The sequence below is a fragment of the Astatotilapia calliptera genome, chromosome 14 (assembly GCF_900246225.1).
Source record: "Astatotilapia calliptera chromosome 14, fAstCal1.2, whole genome shotgun sequence".
NCBI lineage: Eukaryota > Metazoa > Chordata > Actinopteri > Cichliformes > Cichlidae > Astatotilapia > Astatotilapia calliptera.
In genome coordinates this window covers 33,382,586-33,407,554 of record NC_039315.1, presented here as the reverse complement: position 1 = coordinate 33,407,554, position 24,969 = coordinate 33,382,586, and the positions used below count along the sequence as shown (strand labels likewise).

The 24,969-nt window shown below is 41.0% G+C and overlaps 2 protein-coding genes across 3 annotated transcripts; both read left to right on the top strand.

Moving 5' to 3' along the window:
* The first annotated feature begins 924 nt into the window (after positions 1–924).
* Positions 925–12,795, top strand: crk (v-crk avian sarcoma virus CT10 oncogene homolog). Its single transcript, XM_026193073.1, has 3 exons — positions 925–1,497; positions 2,197–2,786; positions 9,849–12,795. The coding sequence occupies exons 1-3, from the start codon at positions 1,278–1,280 to the stop codon at positions 9,984–9,986; spliced, it is 948 nt and encodes a 315-aa protein (XP_026048858.1). The 5' UTR covers positions 925–1,277; the 3' UTR covers positions 9,987–12,795.
* An 897-nt stretch (positions 12,796–13,692) lies between these two features.
* ywhae1 (tyrosine 3-monooxygenase/tryptophan 5-monooxygenase activation protein, epsilon polypeptide 1) lies at positions 13,693–23,814 on the top strand. 2 transcript variants are annotated; one of them, XM_026192371.1, is made up of 7 exons: positions 13,693–13,944; positions 15,346–15,545; positions 16,786–16,892; positions 17,063–17,269; positions 17,672–17,808; positions 19,684–19,731; positions 22,619–22,683. In XM_026192371.1, exons 1-6 carry the CDS (start codon positions 13,881–13,883, stop codon positions 19,689–19,691), a joined length of 723 nt encoding a protein of 240 aa, XP_026048156.1. In that variant the 5' UTR covers positions 13,693–13,880; the 3' UTR covers positions 19,692–19,731; positions 22,619–22,683. The 2 variants fall into 2 exon arrangements, with proteins under 2 accessions (XP_026048156.1, XP_026048155.1); XM_026192370.1 differs by lacking the exon at positions 19,684–19,731 and having other exon boundaries at positions 13,695–13,944; positions 22,619–23,814.
* The last annotated feature ends 1,155 nt before the right edge of the window (positions 23,815–24,969 follow it).

Sequence of the window (24,969 nt, the reverse complement as noted above, 5' to 3'; positions counted from 1 at the left end):
CCAGCTGCTTACTCATAAGGGGTCATTTGATTATTAGGTTTTTTCTCTATATTACTGTAGGGTTTGTTTGTTTGTTTTCTGTTTTATATAGCACCAAATCACAAAAACAGTTGCCTCAAGGTGCTTTATATTATAAGGTATAAAACATATATTCTGTACATTCCTGTGTTTCTTGAGGAGAAACACGGGAATATACATGGAATACACAGACAAAGGCTGTAATCAGCTTTTATTTTATCATTGTTTTCTGCGTGATGCAATACTCCAGATTTGCTTTACCTCAGTATTTACAGCGATCAAGTGTTTATGTTGGTGGTACACATAGAACATGACCTGCTTTCTTCTGTGGTTACATTTGGTTGCAGAATGAAGCTCTCTTATCCACAGAAAACTTAGCAGGTAGAATTTACTTTAACTACTCTCACTGGAGTACCGAAGCTTGACATTTAGGTGTGAGAACCGGTATATTGACAGGATTTTGAAGTCTTTGAGTGACACCTAGCGGCCAATATTACAAAATGCATCTAATCTATTTTATGTTCACTTGGTTAAGATGAAAAGATATGAAGTTATTTACTTTACTGTGTGAGAAAGAACTTAAGCGTTGGTTAGCATAACGCTCTGCGCTCGGTGCAGCAGTGGGGTATAAGCTTTGGCTTTCACAACCCACCACCATAAAACACAAGACAAAGTTAGCCCGAGCAGGAAAAGCGCTTTCGTGACCATCGCCACAATATAACTTTAAAAATGTTTAATTTCTGTAAGAAAACACGCACGAATAAGCGACATGGCATCGTATGATAAGCTCCTCTAAATGTTGTAAGTAATTTCGTGCTTGTTTTTCAAAAGACGTCGCTCGAAGAGGATGATGGACGAGAGGACAAGCTGATGCTGTCACGCCGGCGCGTGCGCCGTAAGTGTGATACATCATATCCGGTGAGAAGGGTCTTTTTTTTGTTTTCGCGTATCCGCCATTTCAGTTTTTGAAGTTAGTTGTCATCGGCGGCTGGATTGTAGCAGGATTTGTGGCGTTAAAACGTATAATAGGACGTACAGAGCTGACTTCTGAGCACAAACCGAGCCAGAGTCCCTTTTTATTAGGTGCTTGAGCTTCAGTGTCGGAGAATTGATGCCCAAACGGCCAGCTGCGGATGTCGCCTGTTTACTAAACGTGCTCTAGGCGCTAAAGTTTTTGTATGAGTTGAACGCTCTGCCTGTGGATAACGGGAGGGAGAGCAGGGAAGGCCCGGTGAAGCCTCGGCTTTGGAGTGGTTATCATGGCTGGAAATTTTGACGCGGAGGACCGTGGTAGTTGGTACTGGGGTCGGTTGAGCAGGCAGGAGGCTGTGTCTCTGTTGCAGGGGCAGAGGCATGGCGTGTTTCTGGTTCGGGACTCCATCACCAGCCCCGGCGACTACGTGCTTTCGGTGTCAGAGAACTCCAAAGTCTCGCATTATATAATTAACAGCATCAGCAACAACCGACAATCTGGTCCAGGTAAGCTAGCAGAGCTGGGGGTACGGGGTGGGGGGAGGCTTGATATTAGGAGATGCTGATGTGACCATTCTTGCATGACTTGCACCAAAGAAGATGCGCAATAGTACATTTTCCTGGCAGGCCAGACACTGAAACATGTTTCAGTTTGACGTTAGCTCAGACGGACAATTCTCTGTGCGTTATGCAACACACTGTTTTTAAGAAATCACAAATTGATGGTTTGTGTGTCTATAGGTTCCTGCGTGGGCGGTATGCGTTCTTAAATAGCGCACAGTATCATTGCAAGTCAGGCCCGGTGTAACATTATATAAGCCAACTTGTCAAACTGGAAGCAAATCACCTTAAAAAAGAAGGGGGGGGGGGTCTCTCATAGACTGATTTTGGCAGGCTTTGATCTGAAAAAAGCGTCTGCTTGGTTGTCTTCTCCCACAATATTTGTTGTATTCCCTCATGCATTTTCTAGAACACTTACTGGAAGAAACACGACATGTATGAGAAAAATGTAAAATAAGGAAACTGAAAGACTTCCTGGTCATGTTGGAAATCATCACCATCATACTTGTGTACATAAATAGGCTGCCTTTAGATTTCCCAGATGTGAACACTAATAGATAAGGAAAGGAGTGTTTCGGGTGAGTTATGATTTAATTTTTCTGCTTCTAACTTCACCTTTTACCTGCCCTCCCTCTTTTTCTCCAGGTTTGGCCCATCCAAGGTTCCGTATTGGCGACCAGGAATTTGATGCACTACCTGCTTTGCTAGAGTTCTATAAAATCCACTACTTGGATACCACCACCTTAATAGAACCCATCAACAAATCTAAGCACCCCACTTTCATGAGTGCTGGCCCCGGTGGAGGCCCCCCACCACGCCTGGAGGATGAGTATGTTCGGGCACTTTTTGATTTCCCCGGCAATGATGACGAGGATCTCCCATTCAGGAAAGGTGATATCCTCCGAGTCCTTGAGAAACCAGAGGAGCAGTGGTGGAACGCCCAGAACTCGGAAGGCCGCACAGGGATGATCCCAGTGCCGTACGTGGAGAAGTACCGACCGGCATCCCCCAATTCGGTGGCGGGGTCTAGCATGTCCGGTGCTGCACCTGGTGGGATGGGGATGCTGGGGAACTCTGACGGCTCTGCAGGACCGTCTGGCGCTCCACTGCTGGGAGACCCCAGCCAGTACGCCCAACCCACACCCCTCCCAAACCTCCAGAACGGACCTGTCTATGCCAGGGCAATACAGAAGAGGGTGCCTAATGCCTATGACAAGACAGCCCTGGCTCTAGAGGTAAATATGGCTGTATGGGTATTTTAATTTTTTTTCTCCTTATAACATGCACTGGAAGCTAGGAGATAGTTAGGAAGACGGATGTAGCTCCAGCCCTTTTAGCTTATCGAGACTGAACTCACATTCTTTGGCTCTCTTTCCCCATTGTGCTTTTGGCCAGTTCTTCCTCATTATTTGTTGAGCTGGGTGAAGAGTAATCAAGGTCAGAAAGTGATTAAGCAGCTCTCTTTTAGGTTCTGTAGTTAATCTGCTCTTTTAATTTCTCTGTTGAAATCAGTCCAGCACCATTACAGACTGACCTGCAAGTCTCTACACAGTGGTTATTAATACCCTGGATTCTTCCTTGTAGACTTGTGCTCTAGTCAGTTGACGAGTGTTTGCGCTTTCCCCCAGATTTGAACCTAAATAGGAGACTCAAAGTATGACTGCCATTAAGTGCTGCTCACGGCGGCTGGGCTGTTAAACTGTCCGGAAGTGAGAGCGGGGCTCCCACGGAGCAGGTCATTTGGGGAAGGAAATAGTTTGTGTTTGGGAACAGGACCATTTCCTCTGGTCTCTGTGAAGCCAGGAGTCCAGCTGAGCCACAAATGGGACTAGGAGGTTAAACTGAGCGTGCTCTGTCTCTGCTCCTCTGCTGTTGGATGGCTAAAGACACCTCTACCTAGGGCTGCTCGATTATGGCAAAAATGATAATCACGATTATTTTCACTGAAATTGAGATCGCGATTATTTGACGATATTTATTTAACCCTTTAAGACCTACTATAGAACCAAGTCCGCCAGAGCTTATATTATTTTTTTACATGTTGTAGTGCCATTTGTGGGAGCATTTCAAGTTGCTATACAACTGTTATAGCCCATATTTTAATAATATGTATGCATTAAGTCCATAGTAACTACATTAATTGCAAAAAAGTGCAATAAACTACAAAAAAATTGAAAATTGTTTTTGTTTTTTAACATATATTTCTACTTGGAGAAATTTAAGAGGTTTATCCCTCAAAACTTTAAATACAAAAAAGTTTATTTTGAGTGTCTTCATAGTTTTATTTTGGAGATACAGCAATTTTTATATACTGCAGGAAAAACAAAAACAATCCTATGATGCAAATTTGCAAAGAAAACAGCAGGTGCATCAAAATAAACTATTTCCAGCAGTGCAATTCGAGTTCTAAGCATCCCAGAAACGATTCAGAAAAGTCAAACATGACCAGTATAGGCTTTTAAGGCCTACAAGTAAAAAAAACTACATTTTCCGCGAAAATGACATCACTTCCGGTTTCGGGCAGGAAATGGCGGACATGTGATAGTTAGCGGTGACGTCTGTTTCAATGTGCCAAGTGTTACGAACAGCTGATCGGATCGGCAAAGCGTGTTTCTGGAATATTATGTTTTTGTTCCTGCAAGCGCTTTTTATGCAATTTATGTGGAAGGAAACCGTGACCGAGGACAAGCTGATGGCATAAGATGTAAGTTTCATATGCAAAACAAATTATTGCGCTAGCTTACACGGTTCAGGTTCTACAGGGATTTAAAAATAGTTACACAAAACAGAGCGTGCTGCTCTGACCGGCTTTAAAGGGTTAACAATAACAATGTATTGAATAATGACTTTAAAAAATAATATAAAATAGTGTGCAACACCACTGAAGTTTTTTTTACCTCTCTTTTCAACCAACGGCAGTCACTCTCCAAATAACTTCTGCTTAGCTTTCCGAGCTTCCCTCGGGTCCTCTTAATCAGCGGTCTCCAACCTTTTTTGCGCCACGGACCGGTTTATGCCCGACAATATTTTCACGGACCGGCCTTTAAGGTGTCGCGGATAAATGAGGGAGGGGCTAATAATCGGCTCAGTCATTTTTAATGATCGTTGAAAGCCCAGATCGTAATCGTGATTAAAATTCGATTAATTGAGCAGCCCTACCTCTACCCACATTTTGCTTTTCATTCTGATGAACGAGCTATTTCTCTGGCTTGTTCAGCAGCCAGAAAAATAGCTTCAATTTACTTGAAATTTATTTTCGCATATGACAGAGACATCCTTTGTATGAACTGGATTCTGCCACTCCCACCTGTGGAGGACCTTTCTGGGTTAGGCCCATATGAGACAATGCGTTTTCGCCACTCTGTTTGGCCATCAGTTGCTCATCATGGCAGTGCTGGACAGTTAATTATTAGCTTACATTTCCTTGATGGTAAAGATCACTGTTTATCTTGAGCAGTTAATTTGCAATATTTAAATCCTGCTTCATGTGACTCTGGTTATTCACTTGTTTTCTCAATTCTGAGGCACAAAACATGTCAGCTTCACAGGGATGTCATTGTCGCTGGAGTTTATTATAGAAATGTACTTAAGCTTGAGTCATCATAAAGGTCGAAGTCCATATAGTTGGAGATAAAGGTAAATGTGTAATTCCAGTAGCTGTGGACTGAGTTCGGCGCGGCAGCTGCTAATTATTCCTATTATTCTTTAAATTAGCGTGTCTTCATACTAATATTTAATATTTTACTACATTGTAATCAGTTCCTAAAGAATTTTCACCTCTCTTAAACAATAACCCTCATTTGCATAAAACTTTCATATCAGTTGAACTGTGAAATGTCACAGTGATATTGAAAGCATTAGTTTTATTATTAAACACATCAAAGACAGCAGACAAGAGTCTGACTATATACAGCAGGTAAAATAAATATTGAACATGTCACCAATTTTCTATGTAAATTATATATAATTTCTTAATACAAAGTTTCTTTCTTATTTTTGAAACGTCTTATAAGTTACAGATGTGACAAACTTGCACTGGTGCTTTCTATTCAATTTGTTCAGACCAGAACGTGGATTATTTTATTTAGGTGTAATTTAGACAATAATGTCAATATCTTGCCTTAGATTTAAAATATTTATAACATGCTGTTTTTAATCTGTTATATTTTTTTAAATTATGAAGATTTAAAATATCTTTACCAGAAATACCAAAAATACCTTTTACCTCCTCCTTTTGGCACTACTCTGTTTTAGGATCATTCAGGTATCTTACTGTTGTTGGATACCTTGATCTTTTTCTGTTTGAAGTGTGTTGACCTAGTAACAAGGTTAGAGTTGTGTGCAGGGAGGCAGACTGACTATAATACTAAAACCTCATAGCATTCCCCTCCTACTACAACCGCAAGTACTTTGTTGGCCATTGTGGTTGAAAGCAGTAACTATTCTTCACCAGCTCAGCTAGTCTGCCGTTGCCTGCACCTGCTTTTACGTCATCAGTACATCATCGTCGTCATTAACATAAAAAACAAATCAAGAAACTCTTGTAGTTGTAGTCCTTACTGCAGGGACTACACTGAATACACAGAACTCAAGTTAAAGCTTTTAATATGTTTAAATGGATGGAATTGGTATTTAAATGTGTTCAGTAAAGTCCTTTTTATGTAAACACTAGTATTTTCAACTAATGAATGTTTTCATAACCAACCTTTGTCTTAGGTAATCGTTTACCTATCTTCCTACCTATTACATACTGGAAATAGTGATAATAAATGGCATCATTAATCATTACTTTTGTAATGCTTTTATATAGAGCGTGATAATCCACTTAAAAGTCAGTGTGAAGAGGATCATTCTGCAAACGATGGTGATCATAAACCCACTAAGCCACTGCACCCATAGTGCCACAGCCTCTACCATTAAGGGAAATAAAACGCAGCATAAGTAACTGAACTGTAAAGATAAAACGGCTCAGTATGAAATAACATGCAGAATATTCTAGCTAACATTAACTGCCATCCTAGAACTTGTCATACACGCCCACACTGGATACTACAGGATTAGTGAACAAGTGCAAATATGGTGCACAACATACAATAGAAATTAGTTCAGTAAAGTTACATTTAGGGCTGCTCGATTATGGCAAAAATGATAATCACGATTATTTTCACTGAAATTGAGATCTCGATTATTTGACGATATTTATTTAACCCTTTAAGACCTACTATAGAACCAAGTCCGCCAGAGCTTATATTATATTTTTACATGTTGTAGTGCCATTTGTGGGAGCATTTCAAGTTGCTATACAACTGTTATAGCCCATATTTTAATAATATGTATGCATTAAGTCCATAGTAACTACATTAATTGCAAAAAAGTGCAATAAACTACAAAAAAAAATTGAAAATCGTTTTTGGTTTTTTACATATATTTCTACTTGGAGAAATTTAAGAGGTTTATCCCTCAAAACTTTAAATACAAAAAAGTTGCAAAAAATAGTTTACAACAACAGGAAATTTATTTTGAGTGTCTTCATAGTTTTATTTTGGAGATACACCAATTTTTATATACTGCAGGAAAAACGAAAAAACAATCCTGTGATGCAAATTTGCAAAGAAAACAGCATGTGCATCAAAATAAACTATTTCCAGCAGTGCAATTCGAGTTCTAAGCATCCCAGAAACTATTCAGAAAAGTCAAACATGACCAGTATAGGCTTTTAAGGCCTACGAGTAAAAAACTACATTTTCCGCGAAAATGACGTCACTTCCGGTTTCGGCCAGGAAATGGCGGATATGCGGTAGTTCGCGCTGACATCTGTTTCACTGTGGGAAGTGTTACGAACAGCTGATCGGATCGGCAAAGCGTGTTTCTGGAATATTGTGTTTTTGTTCCTGCAAGAGCTTTTTATGCAGTTTTTGCAAAGCTTTATGTGGAAGGAAACCGTGACCGAGGACAAGCTGATGGCATAAGATGTAAGTACAACTCCTCCGGTTTATTGCGCTACCTTACACGGTTCCGGTTCTACAGGGATTTAAAAATAGTTACACAAAACAGAGCGTGCTGCTCTGACCGGCTTTAAAGGGTTAACAATGACTTTAAAAAAATAATATAAAATAGTGTGCAACACCACTGAAGTTTTTTTTTTTTTTTTTTTTTTTTTTTTTTTTTTACCTCTCTTTTCAACCAACAGCAGTCACTCTCCTCTCCAAATAACTTCTGCTTAGCTTTCCGAGCTTCCCTCGGGCCCCTTATAATCAGCGGTCTCCAACCTTTTTTGTGCCACGGACCGGTTTATGCCCGACAATATTTTCACGGACCGGCCTTTAAGGTGTCGCGGATAAATGAGGGAGGGGCTAATAATCGGCTCAGTCATTTTTAATAATCGTTGAAAGCCCAGATCGTAATCGTGATTAAAATTCGATTAATTGAGCAGCCCTAGTTACATTATTAAGTAAAAAGTAATCAGTTTAATTAACTGAAAAGGGAGAAAATCTAAAAAAAATCTAAAAGATCAAAATCTGTAAACCGTGTGCTACACCTTTTTTGCGCCACGGACCGGTTTATGCCCGACAATCCACGGACCGGCCTTTAAGGTGTCGCGGATAAATACAACAAAATAAAACTAGTACCGGTACCGAAAAAAAGAAGATTTATTCATAACACACGTGAAAAGACCCAGGAAAACCGAGTTACCAATAAAAACGATAACAAAATAACGCTGAAAACCGATAAAAACCCTGAAAACCATACATTTCACACCTGAGCCTCAACTCTCGCGACCCAGTACTAAACGACTCACGGACCGGTCCGAGGCCCAGGGGTTGGGGACCGCTGTGCTACACAGTCCCCAAACAGCTTAATGATCATCCAAGTAAAAATTTGATTCATTTATTTATTTGCAATACATGCACTAGATATAGCTAAAAGAAACTTTCCATCTGTAGTTCCTGGGTGCAGGCTTTTCATGATGCACCAGTATTGCTAAATGATAGCAATAACTTGTGGTAACTCAAAGCTAGCACATGGATTCACACAGTGAAACGCCCTTAATGGTTTTACAGCTAGAGCACAATGCCAAAAGCAAAGATAACAAGCATTTCATCACTGCAAGACATTTCTAACCACAAGTATCACTCTCACACAACTTTATGGCAACAAGAATGAGAATCTTTTAACCACATTTGTAAACCATACTTAAAATGCTAAAAAGTACTGCACCCACTGATGCTTTGTGGTACTTAATTCCACAACCCAGATGCCTTAACTAAAAAAAAATTAAAGATATCAGTATTACTCAAATGTTGTAGACCAGAATTTAACATGAATGCATGTTGTTACAAACCAGTTCAAGTAGTTGTGGTGCGGTAGTTGCTCACTGTAGGCATAAGCACACTTTTAAATGTCAAGAACTGTACTAATTGTCTGTTTTGCAGTAGTGATGATAGCTATTATATCCACTATTGCCAGTGTTTGCTCATGAAGAGTTGTGTGTAGTCTATTGATGCACTATTTGTCTGAGACCTGGTAATGATACCGTATGAAAACTGTCTCCAGGAGTTCCTCTTCCTTTATTACTCATATCCTCCAACAGGCTCTGCATACTGCTGGTGGGACAAAACCAGCAACCTGAGTTTTTTTCTTTCTTGTTTTTTTTTTTTTTTTTTTTTTAAACCCTCTTCTCACATTTTGTGGAACAAATAATGATCAAAAACAATGCCAGGTGTTCAATCGCCTTACTTCTGATACAAAAAAATAATAACTCGTGACAATTAATTGTAGAGACTTTTCAGCTACCTCGATAAATAAAACTGGCTAAACTGCATTACCTATTTGAAGCAGCAGTATTGGGTGCACAGAGCGCAATACCTCTCAGAGGCTTCACATCCGGGATATAAAAACCTGTCGTGCAAATTCTTTGACACAGCTGCACCTGTCTGGTAAATGTTATCAGATAGATCTTATGCCGTTAAGTCATCGCCTTCACAGACTTGAACTTTGGAACTGTCTGCTGCTCTTTGTTTGCGCAGGTTCAGTGACACAGGACACTCCCCTCCCTGTGCAGGTCACCTGTAATCATGCATTACTTCACCCAGGAGCAAGCCCTCGCCTACAGATCACTCGCATCTCTTGCTTGCTTCAAATGTTTTTCCAAGCATCTGAGTCAGTCTGGTTGTTCATCATTACTGTTACTGCTAAGAAACTCTAATGATGAATGCAACTGCATGTGACATGGTGGTTTTTGAGAGGACAGTTGGATTGAGCTTGTGTCTCATAGGTTCTCCTCTCTTCCTGTGCAGGTGGGGGACATGGTGAAGGTGACCAAAATCAACGTGAACGGCCAATGGGAGGGGGAATGCAAAGGCAAGCGCGGCCACTTTCCCTTCACGCATGTCAAACTGCTGGACCAGCACAATGCCGAGGACGAGCTCAGCTGAGAGCGGACCACCGGGCCTCTACCTGGACACTAGTGGTAGACCCTTCCTCGCCCCTCCTCCCCTCCCTACCTTTGCCTCATTCTACGTCCTCTCCCCACTTCACCTCACAGCTCCAGCTTTTATCTGCACCAAGTACAGTTTCAGAGAATCACTGAGAACAAAACTGGCCCTCACTAGACTTGTAATGCACATACCCTCCATTTCTAGCCTCTTACGTAGACACAGTTACCCTGCGCATCCCCCACCTGCCCTCACTTACTGACAGACCGAATTCAGTCATCTACAGTGGAACAGATACAAAGTGACTCGCCCATCTGTGGATTAGGCGACACCCTTTAGAACCTTCCCTCCATCGTAGACACATTATCAACACTCACTCCTCGGGAGACTCCTCGGGAGACTCCTCGGCGCAGAGTTCAACCACTTCCTCTTTCTGTGTCAGAGCCTGTAGATAACTGCTGTTGTTTCTTCATCTGTCATCGTGGAACACTGTGGGGTCACTTGTGCTGCATTGATGTCAGATGGGAATCCAGCAGCAATCCCGGTTTTGTATGTGCTTAGTCTTAGAGGACAGTAGGCAACCCTCTCATTTCCACACGGTGAATATGAAGGTGGAGATAGTTAGCTTAGCTAAATCAGCCGGTTGCAGTTAGCATGAAGGAGAAGGAAAACAGCTACACACTGATCAGGTTTCTTTGAAGTTTAGAATTAAACAAAGAAGACTGCACGTGCTAACCTTTGGACATAGCCTCTTCCATTTTCTGATCTTGATGCTAAGCCTGATCAGAGCAGCACAGTCAAACATGGCTCCATTATTTTCTTTTCTTCTACATTTTCCTTCATATTGGACATGAATGCAGCACTATTCTGTGTTACCCACAACTCCAGTGTGATCAAATACAGCAGCAACATTTTAGAAAAGAGATTTAACTGATCTCCATGGGAAATGATTGAGCTCGGTTTTGGAGGCTTGCTGTTCTCGAGGAGAAGACCCAGTCCAACACTCACTTTACCCTCCTGCCTGGTGTCAAACGGAGAACTGAGTGAAGACCAGCAGCTCGGAGCAACTTCATGTAGCTATAGCCATAGTTCTAGCCCCAGCAGCCAAGCAGAGAAGCTGCGAAACTGTCAAGGAGGTGGAGGCGATAAAGGCAACACTACATTCTCTCACTTCAAATACCTATCCAGCAATCACCTATGACCAAGTACCACCAAGTAGTCTTTTTTTTTGTAAGAAAAAATAAGAACATACTGTTATGAAATGACGTACTATGTGATTATCATTACATGATAAATATTGATTTATTTTTGTTTGTTTGTTTGTTTTTGTTATTTTGTAGTTCTCTTCATAGCTGGTTTAGTACCATGGGGCGAAACACTTTTTACTGCTGCATGTTGGGAGGGAGTGAAGGGTGCAAAATGAACGAACTGACTTATGGGGGAGGCACGTCTGCCCCCCACCCAAGCCCCTCACAAGGGCCATGGTGTTCTCATTCTGCGTGTGATGTACATGATTGAACAGAGTGAATGTAGGCTGTCCACTATACTAGTTAGTACTGTCTTTACATGTTAGTGCTCTCCATTCAGCTCACAGGATTTACTGTAACAGAACTGACTCTGTGTTCAGATCTTGTCAAGTGTGTCCAAGAAAAGAGAAAGTGGTGGAAATATTTGATCCCTGGCCGTTTTTTGTTTTTAACCTTTTAACTATGTTGTTGCCATCTTCCACCAGTGTGCTCTTTTAATCCTCAGGCTTATGGGCCTTTGTTTCATTTGTGCTTCCTCAGTTAATCCTTTTTGTCAGTCTTTAATTTAAAGCCCTTTAAGTTACAATGCACAAGCCAAATCTGCTTTACTGCTTTATTCCTCTCTCTGTTTTCTTTATTTCCCACATTCTAAGTAGTGGTCTAGATTGCCTTTTCCCCCCCTCTCTTTGTAAAATTGAATCGGTTTTACTTGTTGACACCTGACAATCATCCCCATCATTTATCAAAATGCAGACTGGCTTGGATTGAAGCAGGCTGGGTGTGCGGCTTAAATCTTTACCAGAGTTAACTTGCTCAACTTTGAATTTGATCTGTGAGAACTTGATTTCTCTTCCATGTGAAGGGTTCCTCTCAGAAATAATGGTACAGTGTTTCTGGCCACCTCCTTGAGCAGCCCTTAGGTGGCACTGTGACAGCATTCAGAAGGTTCCATGCTGAAGGTGAAATCCTCCAGTGTTTGAGATTAAAGGAGATGACATTTGATTTTATCTGATCCATTCTGCATTGATATTTGTGCTCTTTAGATTGACATTACTCGTTGCTTCTCTGTCCTCATAGTTCTGCCCAATATCTTCAGTCTCGCTTTCAGATTTCCTTTTTGTGTTGGCCATATCCAGCTTCAATACTGTAATATTTCCTATTTAAAGATATTACTAAAAGATAATCCGGTTGATGAAATTGCATTCATCTTTGCTGCCAGCTTTCTGATAAGGTTCATTTTTATCTGTAATTTTGATCAAATCTGACTTCTGTGTCACTCATACTGCCTATGGCAGGTGCTTAGCTACATAAATCATTACCTTTATAAATTGTGTTGCCAATGAAACCACCAAGAAGTATTTTTTTAGTAGCCCTGCATGAAGTCATTCATTTCCTTTCATGCAAAGGAAGGGGTGGCAAAACAGCAGTGGTAATTGTGTTAATATCAAAATGTGCCATTTTATTATAACACTATATTCTTTCAAGACAAATTACCTTTTTATTTTCTGTAGCATGTAATGTGTTAATATACTAGTAAATAAAGTCAAACCCATGACAAATGACTCGTTTTGTGTGTTAGATTTGTATATGCTGGTAAACTACCTACACCTTGAGTCAACCATCACTTCCAAAAAACGTGGAAGGAGACTAACCTGTATTTTAATGCTGGCTTTTCTAGCTATACCTTCAACTTTTTATTTACACTAGTGTGAATGGCAAACACTTAAAGCTAGAACACAGACTTTTAATCAATATGTACATTTCAGTTCGCACAAAAAATGACAGTAATGACTGCTGTTCAAGACCAACTGTTGCTACTGACAATTAAAAAACATTTTACAATAAAATGGAACATTACTTTGTAAGCAGTAGTGCTGTGCAATACTGCAAATTTTAGTATCGATCCAATACCAAGTACATACATAGCGAGTATTACCAATACCTCTAGAAGACTTAGAAAACGCAAACAGAATATTGCTCTTGTCACGCTAGTATTGATCAGATAGTAATACCAGTGTTGGTATCGATACTGTTGGTATTTTGGGATTGGTCTGCTCTAATGAGCACGGCTATTATTATCCCTTCTCAAGCCTTACTTGAAATGTTAAAGTGTGTTAATATCTGTGAAAATGTTGAGGTAAAATAAAGGAGAAACATTGTCTGTTACGTTGAGAATTTTCTGTGGCACACTTTGAGCTCCACAGTCTAATGATGCTGTCCTGTATTTTGGAGTACAAGCTACGTTTTGTATTATTTATGTAGTTCAAAAAATACAGAATTGCACCGCTATAAATATCATAGACCAGGAACAGAAACTGGTGGTGTTAACACACTATACCGTAGATGTGATTCAACGCCTGCATTTATCGTTATTACTCTTGCTTTTCTCTTCAAAAAAAAAGAAAAAAAAACAATAGAGGAGGAAGCATCGGAGTCAGTGAGTCTTGTGCGTATGCGCAGTACCCGGATGAAGCTGGTCGCCATCTTTACTCCATCCCAGCGCTGCCGGTGGGGCGGAACAGCACTCATCGACCCAGTTGGTTTGAAGGAGCCACAGACAGGGCTGGCACATCACCACTGTGTTTTGCACTAACGATCTGTCACTTTGATTAGCCCTTTTGCTACGCTACCTGTATCTTGATACACAATGGGAGAGCGAGAGGATCTAGTTTATCAGGCGAAACTCGCCGAGCAGGCAGAGCGATATGACGGTAAGGCACCATCTCTGGGCCGGCTTGGAGTGGGACATGTTCGCCGATGGGATTTCTTTCTTTTTTTTTTTTACTGTGCTAGCTAACCTTAACCGAGCACCGCTTTGCTGTGTAGCTCAACGCTAGCCGCGGCAGGCTACATGGCTAATGCAGCTACTATCGCAGATTTCCAACTGTTTATTGGCCAAGACGTATGGCTTTTTGTCCGGTGACAGTACTGCGACATTAAAACAGTTCGTGAGCACGAAACCTGTTTGTTCTGAGGAAAGTGAGCGGATGTCACAGACATTGGCTAGCATTAGCGAAGGGGCTACAACAAAATGGCGGATTAGTGGAGCGTGAGCTGTCAGGAGTTGCCTCCCCTGCACCAGCTAGCTGTGTAACTTTACACATGAGCCAGTGCTTCTTTTCGGTATAAGCAGCACTCGTTGCTTATAACTGACTCCGTTTATTGACCTGGCAACTTTTACGCCATTCTGTTGCAGATACTAGGAGGATTAGCACCTTGAAACCAATGTGTATTAGCAGGGAGTGGGAGGTCAGATGTTCACTTCGTGGGGTGTTCCCATGCAAGCAAGCTGGACAGATCGATTGGCAGAAACGACCCCCTCTTCCTCTCCCCGGTGCACTCCTATAACACTGTCATACCATTACAGGCCGTGTACAGGCTGTTTTTAGACGACTGCCTTTGCCACCCGGTCACACGTTGCTCAGTAACGTTAAGTGAATGTACCATGACTCATTCACGGGATTTGAACCGAGTGTATTTGCAGAGAGATTTATGGTTTACTGGCTAAATGGTTTACTGGCTAATGCAAATCTATTCGATCACTCTTCAGCTTAATGAAATTTTAACATGTCAGGTAAAGGTTTCTTTTTTCTTGCTTTTTTTTCCTTTTTTCTTTGAAGGTTTCATATTTTAAGGTGAGGCGAGGAGGGGCGGGGAGTCAGATGTTTGCTAAATTACATCAGCCACTTTTCCATCCGTACTATCCGTTTAACCTACTTTCAAAGGGTTAAACCCCTCCCCAGCGGTAAATGATGGCACACAGCTTAAACTGAGAAGTGCATTGCTTATCGCTTAAGCAAGTAACCAGTTTATGTCTCTGTGTGTGTGTGTGTGTTGGATTGGTGCCAGAGATGGAAGAAACTGCCTCAGCATTTACTCTTTAACACTGTCTGTCACCTCACATCAATGCCCTTTCTTGCATGTCATCTCTGGGCACGGTTTGCCAGGCGTCCGACTGTTTCATTTATTATGATTATCAGCCCGAAACCCATGAATTTGTGAGGCACGTCAGATTGTGCCACTTAGGTTGACAATGTTGCCAATGAGGCATACTCTCAAGAGACATGACAAAAATAAAACTGTTGGCAAATCCTGGGCATTTCTTTTAACAGAGATGGTGGAGTCTATGAAGAAGGTGGCAGACATGGACGTGGAGCTCACAGTGGAGGAGAGGAACCTACTATCAGTGGCCTACAAGAATGTGATCGGAGCTCGGAGAGCCTCCTGGAGGATAATCAGCAGTATCGAACAGAGGGAAGAGAACAAGGGCGGAGAAGAGAAACTGAAGATGATCCGGGAATACAGGCAAAAGGTAAAGCACTCAAGAAAGGCTCAAGCTTAGATTTCTGTTTTAGATTGTTCTGTAATGTCTCAGCATCCAGAATGTGTTCTCATTATAAAGATCGGCTGTGTTAGTGCGAGATCACAAACACACATTAGCGATGCACACTCTGAGCAGCTACTGGACAGACTGCATCTGAGTCATAGTTGGCAAGTCCTCCACTCTTGCCTTTTTTATGAAGGGAAATAAGAGCTGCTGTTATAATGGGAGAGGCCAGAGAGTGTCAGAGATGGGAGAGGCACTTGGACTGCAGTCAATGACATAATTGGATTCAGGGAGAGTACACCTTGATTTTGTTAGTAGCTCTCTAAGTCCCTGGCAGACACATTTCTTATCACTGGCACGCCATTCGATAAGCTTTGAGCAACATCCTGATTGTTTAGTAAATATCAAATATTAAAGCTACTCTAAGTGGTCCATTAAAGAGGTTGTTAGGTTGGAGTTTAAATAAAGGTTGAAGGGAATCGGTTTACAAATATGGCAGTGTTTCCCACAGATTAGTCTCTGTTTGTGGTGAAGAATGGGCTGCTATGTGCATGCACATGTGGGAATTATTAAATAATACCAGTTATAAGGTTCTCTGCAAATATTTTACAAACTAATTACTGTGTTACAAATAAATAGGAGATAAGTGTAGACTCCATTTCCAAGCTGCAGTCCCAGAGGGTGGAGTTGGAGCCAGTTATTTGGTGGGATAAGAGACTCAGTGGAAAAGCGGTTGAGTAGTATTGATGGACACTGAGTCTGTTTGGTCAGCAGCAACAGAATAGGAGTACGGAGGCTGTCTGTGCAAGAAAAATGGCTGCTGATGGTGTCGCGTTTTTCAAAGGGATAAAAGAAAAGTCAAAAAGGCTTGAGTGTACTTGGGTGGCCTGCTCGTGTGGGGAAACACTCTTGAGCTTCTGATAAGCGTTGAGCAACATCCTGATTGGATTAATAAATGTCAAATATTAAAGATATTACAAATGTTGTTAGCAGGGAGTTTAAAGGGAGTGATAAAGGTCCTAAAGAGACCACAGATATGTGTTTGTTGTCCCAAGTTATTGGATCCTTTTTTGATCTTGATGGATCTTGAACGTGAACCTTTGCAGAAACGGGCAGAATTTCTCATACTGGATTCTGAAATTACACAGGAGCAGGAATCCAAATTGATACTTGGAGATTGTGTCAGAGGAAGAGGATCACTGAATCAGTGTGTTTTTATCAACAGGTGGAGAAGGAGCTGAAGAACATCTGTAATGAAATTCTGGAAGCACTTGAAAGGCACCTACTGCCATCTGCTAAGATAGGAGAGTCGAAGGTCTTCTACAACAAAATGTAAGAGCCTTGATGTTAATTATCAGACAAATACAGTAACTTCCTCTGGTTGGTCATCAAGTACAGCTATCTTTTTGGGCTGGGGTATTTATCGACACAGGAAACCGTTGTCAGGAACACTTCACAGGAAATAACATGTAAAATGTTTCTTTGTTTCCTTCCACTTGCAGGAAGGGTGACTACCACAGGTACCTGGCAGAGTTTGCCACTGGCAACGACAGAAAGGAGGCAGCAGAGAACAGTCTGGTGGCCTACAAAGCTGCTACTGACCTAGCCATGTCAGAGCTGCCACCCACACACCCCATCCGCCTCGGGCTCGCCCTCAACTTCTCCGTCTTCTACTATGAGATTCTCAACTCACCTGACCGCGCTTGCAGGTCACTGCTCCATCACTGCAGCAGCACTGTCACTGTAACTCAGGGCAGCTGTTTGTTTTTTTGTTTTTTGTCTGTATATTACATAACAGCAAGACTGTCCCTCACTGCTGAGTGGACTGTATGACGAACCCTGACTCAACTCCTGTTTGAGGTTGACCTTCGCCCTCCTCATGTCCATAGGTTGAGGATTAGACTTAGACTTTGCAGTAATGCTGTATATTATAAGCCATTCTTGATTGTCTTTGACTTTATGTTCACATTTACCCAATACTGAGTTCCAGGCACACAGTGATACATGATTTCGTACAGCTGGAATCATAACGCAGCTTAAAAATAATCAGTAAAAACATGATTTTTCTGTCTGAAGCATGATGTGATTTCAGCACACGTTTGTTTGCTCAGGTTGGCAAAGGCTGCGTTCGATGACGCCATCGCAGAACTGGACACACTGAGTGAAGAAAGCTACAAGGACTCCACACTTATCATGCAGTTGTTACGTGACAACCTGACACTATGGACTTCAGATATGCAGGGAGAAGGTAACAGTCCTGTAGTGTGTTTATTTCATCAGGTGTTTTTCTATGATGGTATTTCTACCTGTGTCTCAATGCAGCTCTTTTTCCAGGACAAGGTGCTGACACTAACCCACTCATCTTCACCTTAACACTTTCTTACATTTGTTCTTATAATGTGTCTTTATACTGTGAGCATCTTGATGGCTTTTTTGTCTCACTGACAGCTTGCGAAAAATAATAGAAAAAGGCTTGATAGAAAATCAACTGCCTAACAGTTCAATTCAGTTACAACTAATCAGACATGTTGCTACGTTTTGTTTTTGTTTACTTGAAAAGCTGAGTGGTATTCCTGCTCAAGGACTGTTTGTGCAGAATTTAAACACTAGACAGCTAGAAAAAAAAAGTTAGAGGTCTTCTCTAATCTGCTTTTCGATGGAAAGTTCTGGGAACTCGGATTTCCCAAGAACGAATATCTAGAAATTTTTCTAAGACCACGTATTCCTCTAGCACACCAAGCCTTGTGCTTTAGCAGCATAGCCCGACAATCCCAAATGCAGGATGTGTAACTATGCTGCAGAAAACAATAACTCACTTGGTCAGTTTCCAGCAGTCAGCAATGAAATTCCCACCCTGAGAGTTGTTCCTCCAGTCAACACGTACATAGGTCTGAGGGTTTTTTCAGTGGTAATGCACCTTTTGTTAATAATTTGACACAAATTTCAATTTTAAAATAAAACAAGTCAACAGCAGCCGTCAGGACTGTGTCAGGTGCTCACAGTGTGCCTGTCGAGGTACAGAGAGTTTTTGTTTTTTGGGGGGGGGGAATTGCTGTGTTGACATGACGCTGAACTGGAGGCATCCCATCTAACCTGTGCTCCTGTGTCAGAATTAGATTCTCGTGCTGAATGATTTAAGAAAAACTGTTTTCAACAGTCTAATCAAAATTTGAATGAATTTGTGTGAAGTAAATTCCACACAGAGAAAACTTCATCACTACAGATATAGTAGTGTGCCTGAACCCAGTTTTGTAAAATTGCACATGTTTAGCTCACACATGTAATATGTGGAGCCACACGGACTCGTTCTCCAGCTCCAGATTGCAGCAGTGGTTGACTGCAGTCCATGACAGTGCAGCTGAGATAGATCTGACAGATATGCTGGAGATGCAGCTGATTGATATTGAGGGTTCAAGCTACCTGGTCAGCTGGCCCAAATGGCAAGTGTGAGAAGACTATCAGTTGTAGACAGTGTTGTTCTCTTTAGCTTTAAAAGGGAAAAAAATAGCAGACAAAGTGAGTCACCACAACTTGGGTGGCTGTTAATATACCTAGATGGCCTCACTAAGTTAAAACACTGTGTTAATAAGCTCAAACATGGAGGTTGAGATTCCAACAGCTGTCTAAAGCTGTCTATTTGGCAAACTACTGCCTAACTAGTGAGGTGTGGCTAGTTACCTGAAACCAACACCTGTGGTAATGGCACAACACTAGCTTGTTTTGGTCTCTAACCAAAACCTCAGAAATGATACAGAGGGATGTGCTGTCTTGTAAGGCATAAAGAGCGCAGTCATCTGCATACAGATGACACATGAAGCTGATACAGCCAGCATTTGTCTTGGTTCGCCAAGTCCCACAATGATTAATAAAGTACAGCAGAGTAAATCTGTCATAGCTGATCTTCTTGTAGCTGTTCAGCTGTTACTAGCAACAACTTTTGGTGTAAGAAATTTACAAAAAAGAAATCATTCAGCCCTTTTTGATTCATTTTTTTCTATTCCTTTCATTCCAGCAGTATGCATCAGCTACGCTGCAGAGCATCCACCAAGACCTTTTTTTATTATTATTATTATTTCAGTGACTCATCACCTCTCTTGTCTTTTTCTCATTCCCTCTGCTGTAGAGTCCTAAAGGAAACAAACCTGTACATTTCCCATGTTAACTGTACTTTGTAAGTGTTGCTCACCCACACATTTGCTCTGTGTGTGTTGTGTGTGGCTTGTTTTTACCTCTCTGCACTAGCTCACTCATGGTTTAATAATTCAGCCCACTCACTCACCCATTCACTTGGATCTTGTATTAACTTTTGGTGACATGCTCTAATCTTTGGTCTTCCCATCACAGTCTCATGTAACTGGCTCACTTGACTAAAGGTAGTTTGTATAGTGTGATGAGTAGTTCCCCGTTGTACCTGTGCACAAGCAGAGTGCTTTACATCATGTTATTTGCATGCTTTCACACCGTGGACCAGTATAGCCAGCCAGTCATTTAAAGACATTCAGGTCCATTCAAGTGGTATGTTCACGTTCACGTTTAAAGTAGTGCTGCAGTATTTGGTGAAGAACAGGGTCATTATTAGTTTAATGGAAATGGCAGTGTTTGCCAAAACCATTGCCTTCTAGAGGTGCTTGTTAACCTAAGCTAAGCCAACACTGAAGGTGTTGAGTTTTATGTAAAACTTGCCCCCCACCACCAGCACACAAACACACACTTTGAGCTCTGTTTCCAAACTATGGAAATGAATGCACCATTTCACCCAACACCTGAAACCGTAGAAAATTAGCATCCAGCGTGCAGGTTTTCTTTACAGATTTCTGCTAGTTGCAAAATTCAAGTGTTTGGGGTTTTGTTTCTTTTCCCCCTTTATAAACAAGTCACATACATAACAGTACAGTAATAAATATTGATGGAACCTAAAGTGGACCCATTATGCTTTTCTTCATTTTATATTTTCATATTTTCAGTGGTGGATGGCTAAAGATTTAAAGAATCAGCTCAGTGTCAGTGCATGTAATCACATCTAAACACTTTTTTTTTTTTTCTCTACTCAACACTGTATGATGTCAGTGAGAGAGGATATCCCTAATATGGTCGTGTCAGGCACACAGCTTTGGCTGTGAGCACAGTGTTTGTGGGGGAAATCTAATCTGGAAACAGTTCTACATGCACTGTAGGGCTGGGCCATATCATACTGTTCATGGTAATACCGGTATAATGTTAGGCAATGATAAGAAAATGAAATATCGCGATAGAATATGGGTAAAACGCGCATGCGCAGTGCGTTTGTTTTCATACGCACATGGCGGCGACAGAGAATGAGAAGGGCAAAAGCGGATCGTTGAATGAAACGGATGAACCAGAATTGGTTTGTAAAAATGCTCCAACTTCAGTGATGTGGAACTCGTTTGGCTTTCTTCCGTCAGATACACAACAAAGCACAATTTTTGGTAGAGCATGCTAGCGGGCCGTCGCTGTTACTGTGTTTTGTTCTGTTTTTTTGGAAAATACGGCACACTTAAAATCAATCCTTTGATTTTCTGAAAAATCGACAGTGCCCCTTATAATCCGGTGCGCCTTATGTATGAATTCTGGTTGTGTTTACTGACCCCGAACCGATTTTATGTGGTACACGGTGCGCAGAAATCTGTCAAAAAATGTTTTAGTATGACTTCGTAAGCTACGAAGCCGCACCGCTTGATGGATTGTCGGAGCATTACGGCTACCGTAGTCAGGAGCCTCGCGGAGTGATACGTACTGTGCTTCAACATAATATTACCGTATTGTGTGTGTGTATAACCTCTTTTTAAGTTTTGTGGATATTATACATGGTTATGCTCAGGATATGTTGGCCAATTTCCACTGGTTAAACTGTCAGCAAAGAATTTGCATTTGCACTGTTAAATTTTTTTTTTTTATAGTTTTAATGCACATAAAAAAACAGCTGCTCGTTTAAGTGAAAATACATTGACGAGGGTTTTTTTGGGGGGGGGGGGGTTGTATTAATAAAGTTGTGGAGTTGTAAAGCATTTTGTCTGGCGTCAATTATATCATCAGTTATATCGTTATCGCAAATTTTCAAATATATATCGTGATAAATATTTCTGGCCACGTTGCCCTGCCCTAATACACTGTTCTGCATTCTCGATATTTATCTCTTTATTTACCAGTTTTTGTTTTTTGTCAGTCTTTAGTCCTTGTGAAATCATCTGTCTCTAAGAAAAATCTGCCTCAAAGTCCTCCAAGCAGATTTCAGTGGAGTTCAACTTGTTTCAGGCACTTTGGTAAAATCGGTTTCTGTAGCAGTAGCAGTGGTAGGCTAACTGCACTTTGTTTTTCATTGTATTCACAGGGTGCATGCAACCTATTAGTTCTAAAAACACTTTGGCTGATAAACGGGTCAGATTTAGCTGAAATGAGGGATTTGAAGATATGAGTGTTTTGCATATGCAGATTAAACCAACCAAGTAATTGCAGTCGGCTTGATTCGAACCCGCTGTTCCATGCACTGGTAATCATAATACCACTGTGCATGCATTTATTAGAAATTATTGGTACCACTACTACTTGGATGCTGCCGTAAAATGCAGACCTTCTGTTCATCTGAGTGTCTTGTCTGTAGTCCTCTAATAATTCTCATCCAGCCTGGTTCATATATCAGTCTGTTGTAGGAAAGACTATTCAGAATATCTTTGCCATTATCATCATATATTTGGAGGGTGAAAAAGTTACATTAACAGGTTAGTGATTCAGTGTCATGAAGGTGACTCTCTTTACATCGCTTCGGTACTATGGTAACTTACGCCGAACACATAAAGGTGTCCAAAGGGGGCAGTGTCACCATTTCTGTTATTGCAGTGACAGGAAGCCAAATACTCAGAGAGAAGCTGCAAACTCTTAAGCGAAATAGCTACCACCATAATCTCCTCAGTTCCTCAAGGTTTTGGTTTGTGTTCAGTTTCACCTGTCACGTCAGACATGCCTGCCACTTGTGCACTACCGAAGGATGATATCTTGTGAGGTTTTTTAAGAGGAGCTAACAGTAAATCTCTCTCCACCAGGTGAAGAACAGAACAAAGAGGCACTGCAAGACGCTGAGGACGAGGCCCAGTGAGACTATGCCACCAACAGCCAACAACTTGAGACCCTCACCCCACCCCCTGCACTCCCTCCACCTTCATCTTCCTCCTCCTCAACCGCCCCACCCATCCATCTACAAGTTACTTTCCTCTTTGTCGTCCTTTTTCCTTTTCTTCCACCTCTGTAGCTCCAAGACCCAACAGGGCCACGGAGTTGACAAGTTAATTTTTCTCTTCTTTTTTTTTATTTTTTATATTAGCCCTGACATCGTTCAAGTAAATACCACTTAATTGAGGCAGGAAATACAATGTTAGAAAGGCAAAGATAAAGAAAGCGGTCCCTGGATTGTTTCTTTTATTTTGTCCTGGTACAAGCAGTTCTGAAAATGTTATCTTTTGGTTTCATTATTGTATTTTTTTTGTTGTTTTTTGCTTCTTCTTTTTCCTCAATATTTTTATCAGTTGCTGGATGTATTGAGAATTTTTTTTTCTTAATGTAATTACAGAAATTAACTTTTATTACTGACAATGTTGACTATTAGTTGTGGGAGCTATTTTATCTGTTTTTAATGAAATGTCATGCAGATCATTTGACCGTTTTTAGGGGCAGTTTGGACGAGTACAAGTGCCCTTTTTGTTAACTTAGTAGTTGAGAGGAAGTTGGCAATATTCGCGATATCCACGTGGGGCAAAGAAGTGCTTAACTTTTACACCATAGTGATTCTGTTGTCATGTTCATGTAGTTGTCTTTGGACTGTACTTTGTGCTGAAATACTGTAACTGTGCACACATTCTGGCTCTCTGAAGGTTTATCTCTTGCTGGTGGTTTGAAAAAAGAAAAACAAACTTAGGAGCTCTCTAACTTGTGTAAAAGAGTAGACTTAATTTGGCCCCATCCTTAAATAAAGAAGATTAGTACTTGCATGAGTTAAAAAGAATTAATATTCTATTTTTCTTTTCTGCTGCTTCCCCCTGCTTTTTATCGATGCTCCTCTGCCATTCAGAGGGTGTTTTTTCTTTTGCAGTTTCTTTTTGTGTTGCTTCATTATGTGTAACTTGGAGCTGATTTGTACTACTGGATATCTGACTGGAGCCACAGACAGGGAATCTGTATTGTTCTTACTGAAACACAGCATGGAATTAACATTAAACAATCTAAATTAAACATTATAAGATGACATGTGGTGTTTATTTTGTTGCCAAGACTTCACCTTTAGGGACTTTATGTTAGGATATGGTCAAGTCTGTCAAGACCCTGAATGAAAAATAATGGGAAAGAAGCTGGGATTCCTTACTGTTACTGGACAACAGACTTGGAGAGCTGTGTAGATGAATAATCTATGACCACAAAAAAACAAAATCAATCTGACCCCATCCTTCATGGGTGGGTCCTACACTCTGAACCAGCCGTGGACAGCACAAAATTCATTTACTATTAGTTGTGTAATGATTGGTTAAGATTTGTAGCATCACAAGTTGTGCTACAGAATATAATTGCTTTGCCATTATCACTGAACTTGCTCATACTGAGATCCTACAAGAAGCGTGATTGTTGAGTATTATGAGTCATTTCTTCATGATTACCAGGTGAAATATGATTATATAACTGCAAGGATGCAGGAAGTGAAGCAGCCACAGTTTGCTTCAATGGTGCAACCAGACACCGTAACATGTCAATTACATGCATCAACTTTTGGGTGATGATGCAAAGTTTTTGTCAAATTGGGTAATGTTTGAAACGACTGCTGATGACATCAAAACATGACGGGGTGGTAAGTGCATTACAGGGTTAGCTAGGAAACTAGCCTGGAATGTCTGAGTGCAACTGACCTTCAGCATTAAGGGTCGTGTGTGATGAGCAAATTGCTTCCTGTGATGTTCATTCTTAAAATAAGGCTGGGATCATTTGCACTGCACACGTAGTCACTATGGACAAGTAGTCCTTCCCACTAGCTTTTTTCAGGACTACTTGGAGTCCAGCTGAAGGACCATATGGAGTAGTGGGTACTCCCAAATCTTCTGAAAGAATGAGACAAGAGCTGAACTTTTTTGGGAAGGTTTGTGTCCTGTTACATCTGGCATAAAAGTAACAGCTTTTTGTGAAATAAAAAGCATTTTACCATACCATCTCTCATGCTCCTAGGATGTGGGGGTGAACACCCTAGAATGTTACAGACCTCCTAGGATGAGACATTCTTTCAATATGCCACCAACTATATACTTCTACACACAAATAATTACATGCAGCATTCTACCATATGCAAACTTATATCATTAAAAGATTATACTGACTACTAAGTACAATTTTCCTATTAACAGGGCTCAAATCGAAT

Bases quoted from the DNA above. Each gene is read 5' to 3' on its own strand.
- crk (XM_026193073.1), top strand. From the start codon at position 1,278: ATGGCTGGAAATTTTGACGCGGAGGACCGTGGTAGTTGGTACTGGGGT. The intron at 1,498-2,196 runs GTAAGCTAGCAG...CTTTTTCTCCAG, and splicing joins CAACCGACAATCTGGTCCAG to GTTTGGCCCATCCAAGGTTC. The intron at 2,787-9,848 runs GTAAATATGGCT...CTTCCTGTGCAG, and splicing joins AGACAGCCCTGGCTCTAGAG to GTGGGGGACATGGTGAAGGT.
- ywhae1 (XM_026192370.1), top strand. From the start codon at position 13,881: ATGGGAGAGCGAGAGGATCTAGTTTATCAGGCGAAACTCGCCGAGCAG. The intron at 13,945-15,345 runs GTAAGGCACCAT...TTCTTTTAACAG, and splicing joins GCAGGCAGAGCGATATGACG to AGATGGTGGAGTCTATGAAG. The intron at 15,546-16,785 runs GTAAAGCACTCA...TTTTATCAACAG, and splicing joins TCCGGGAATACAGGCAAAAG to GTGGAGAAGGAGCTGAAGAA.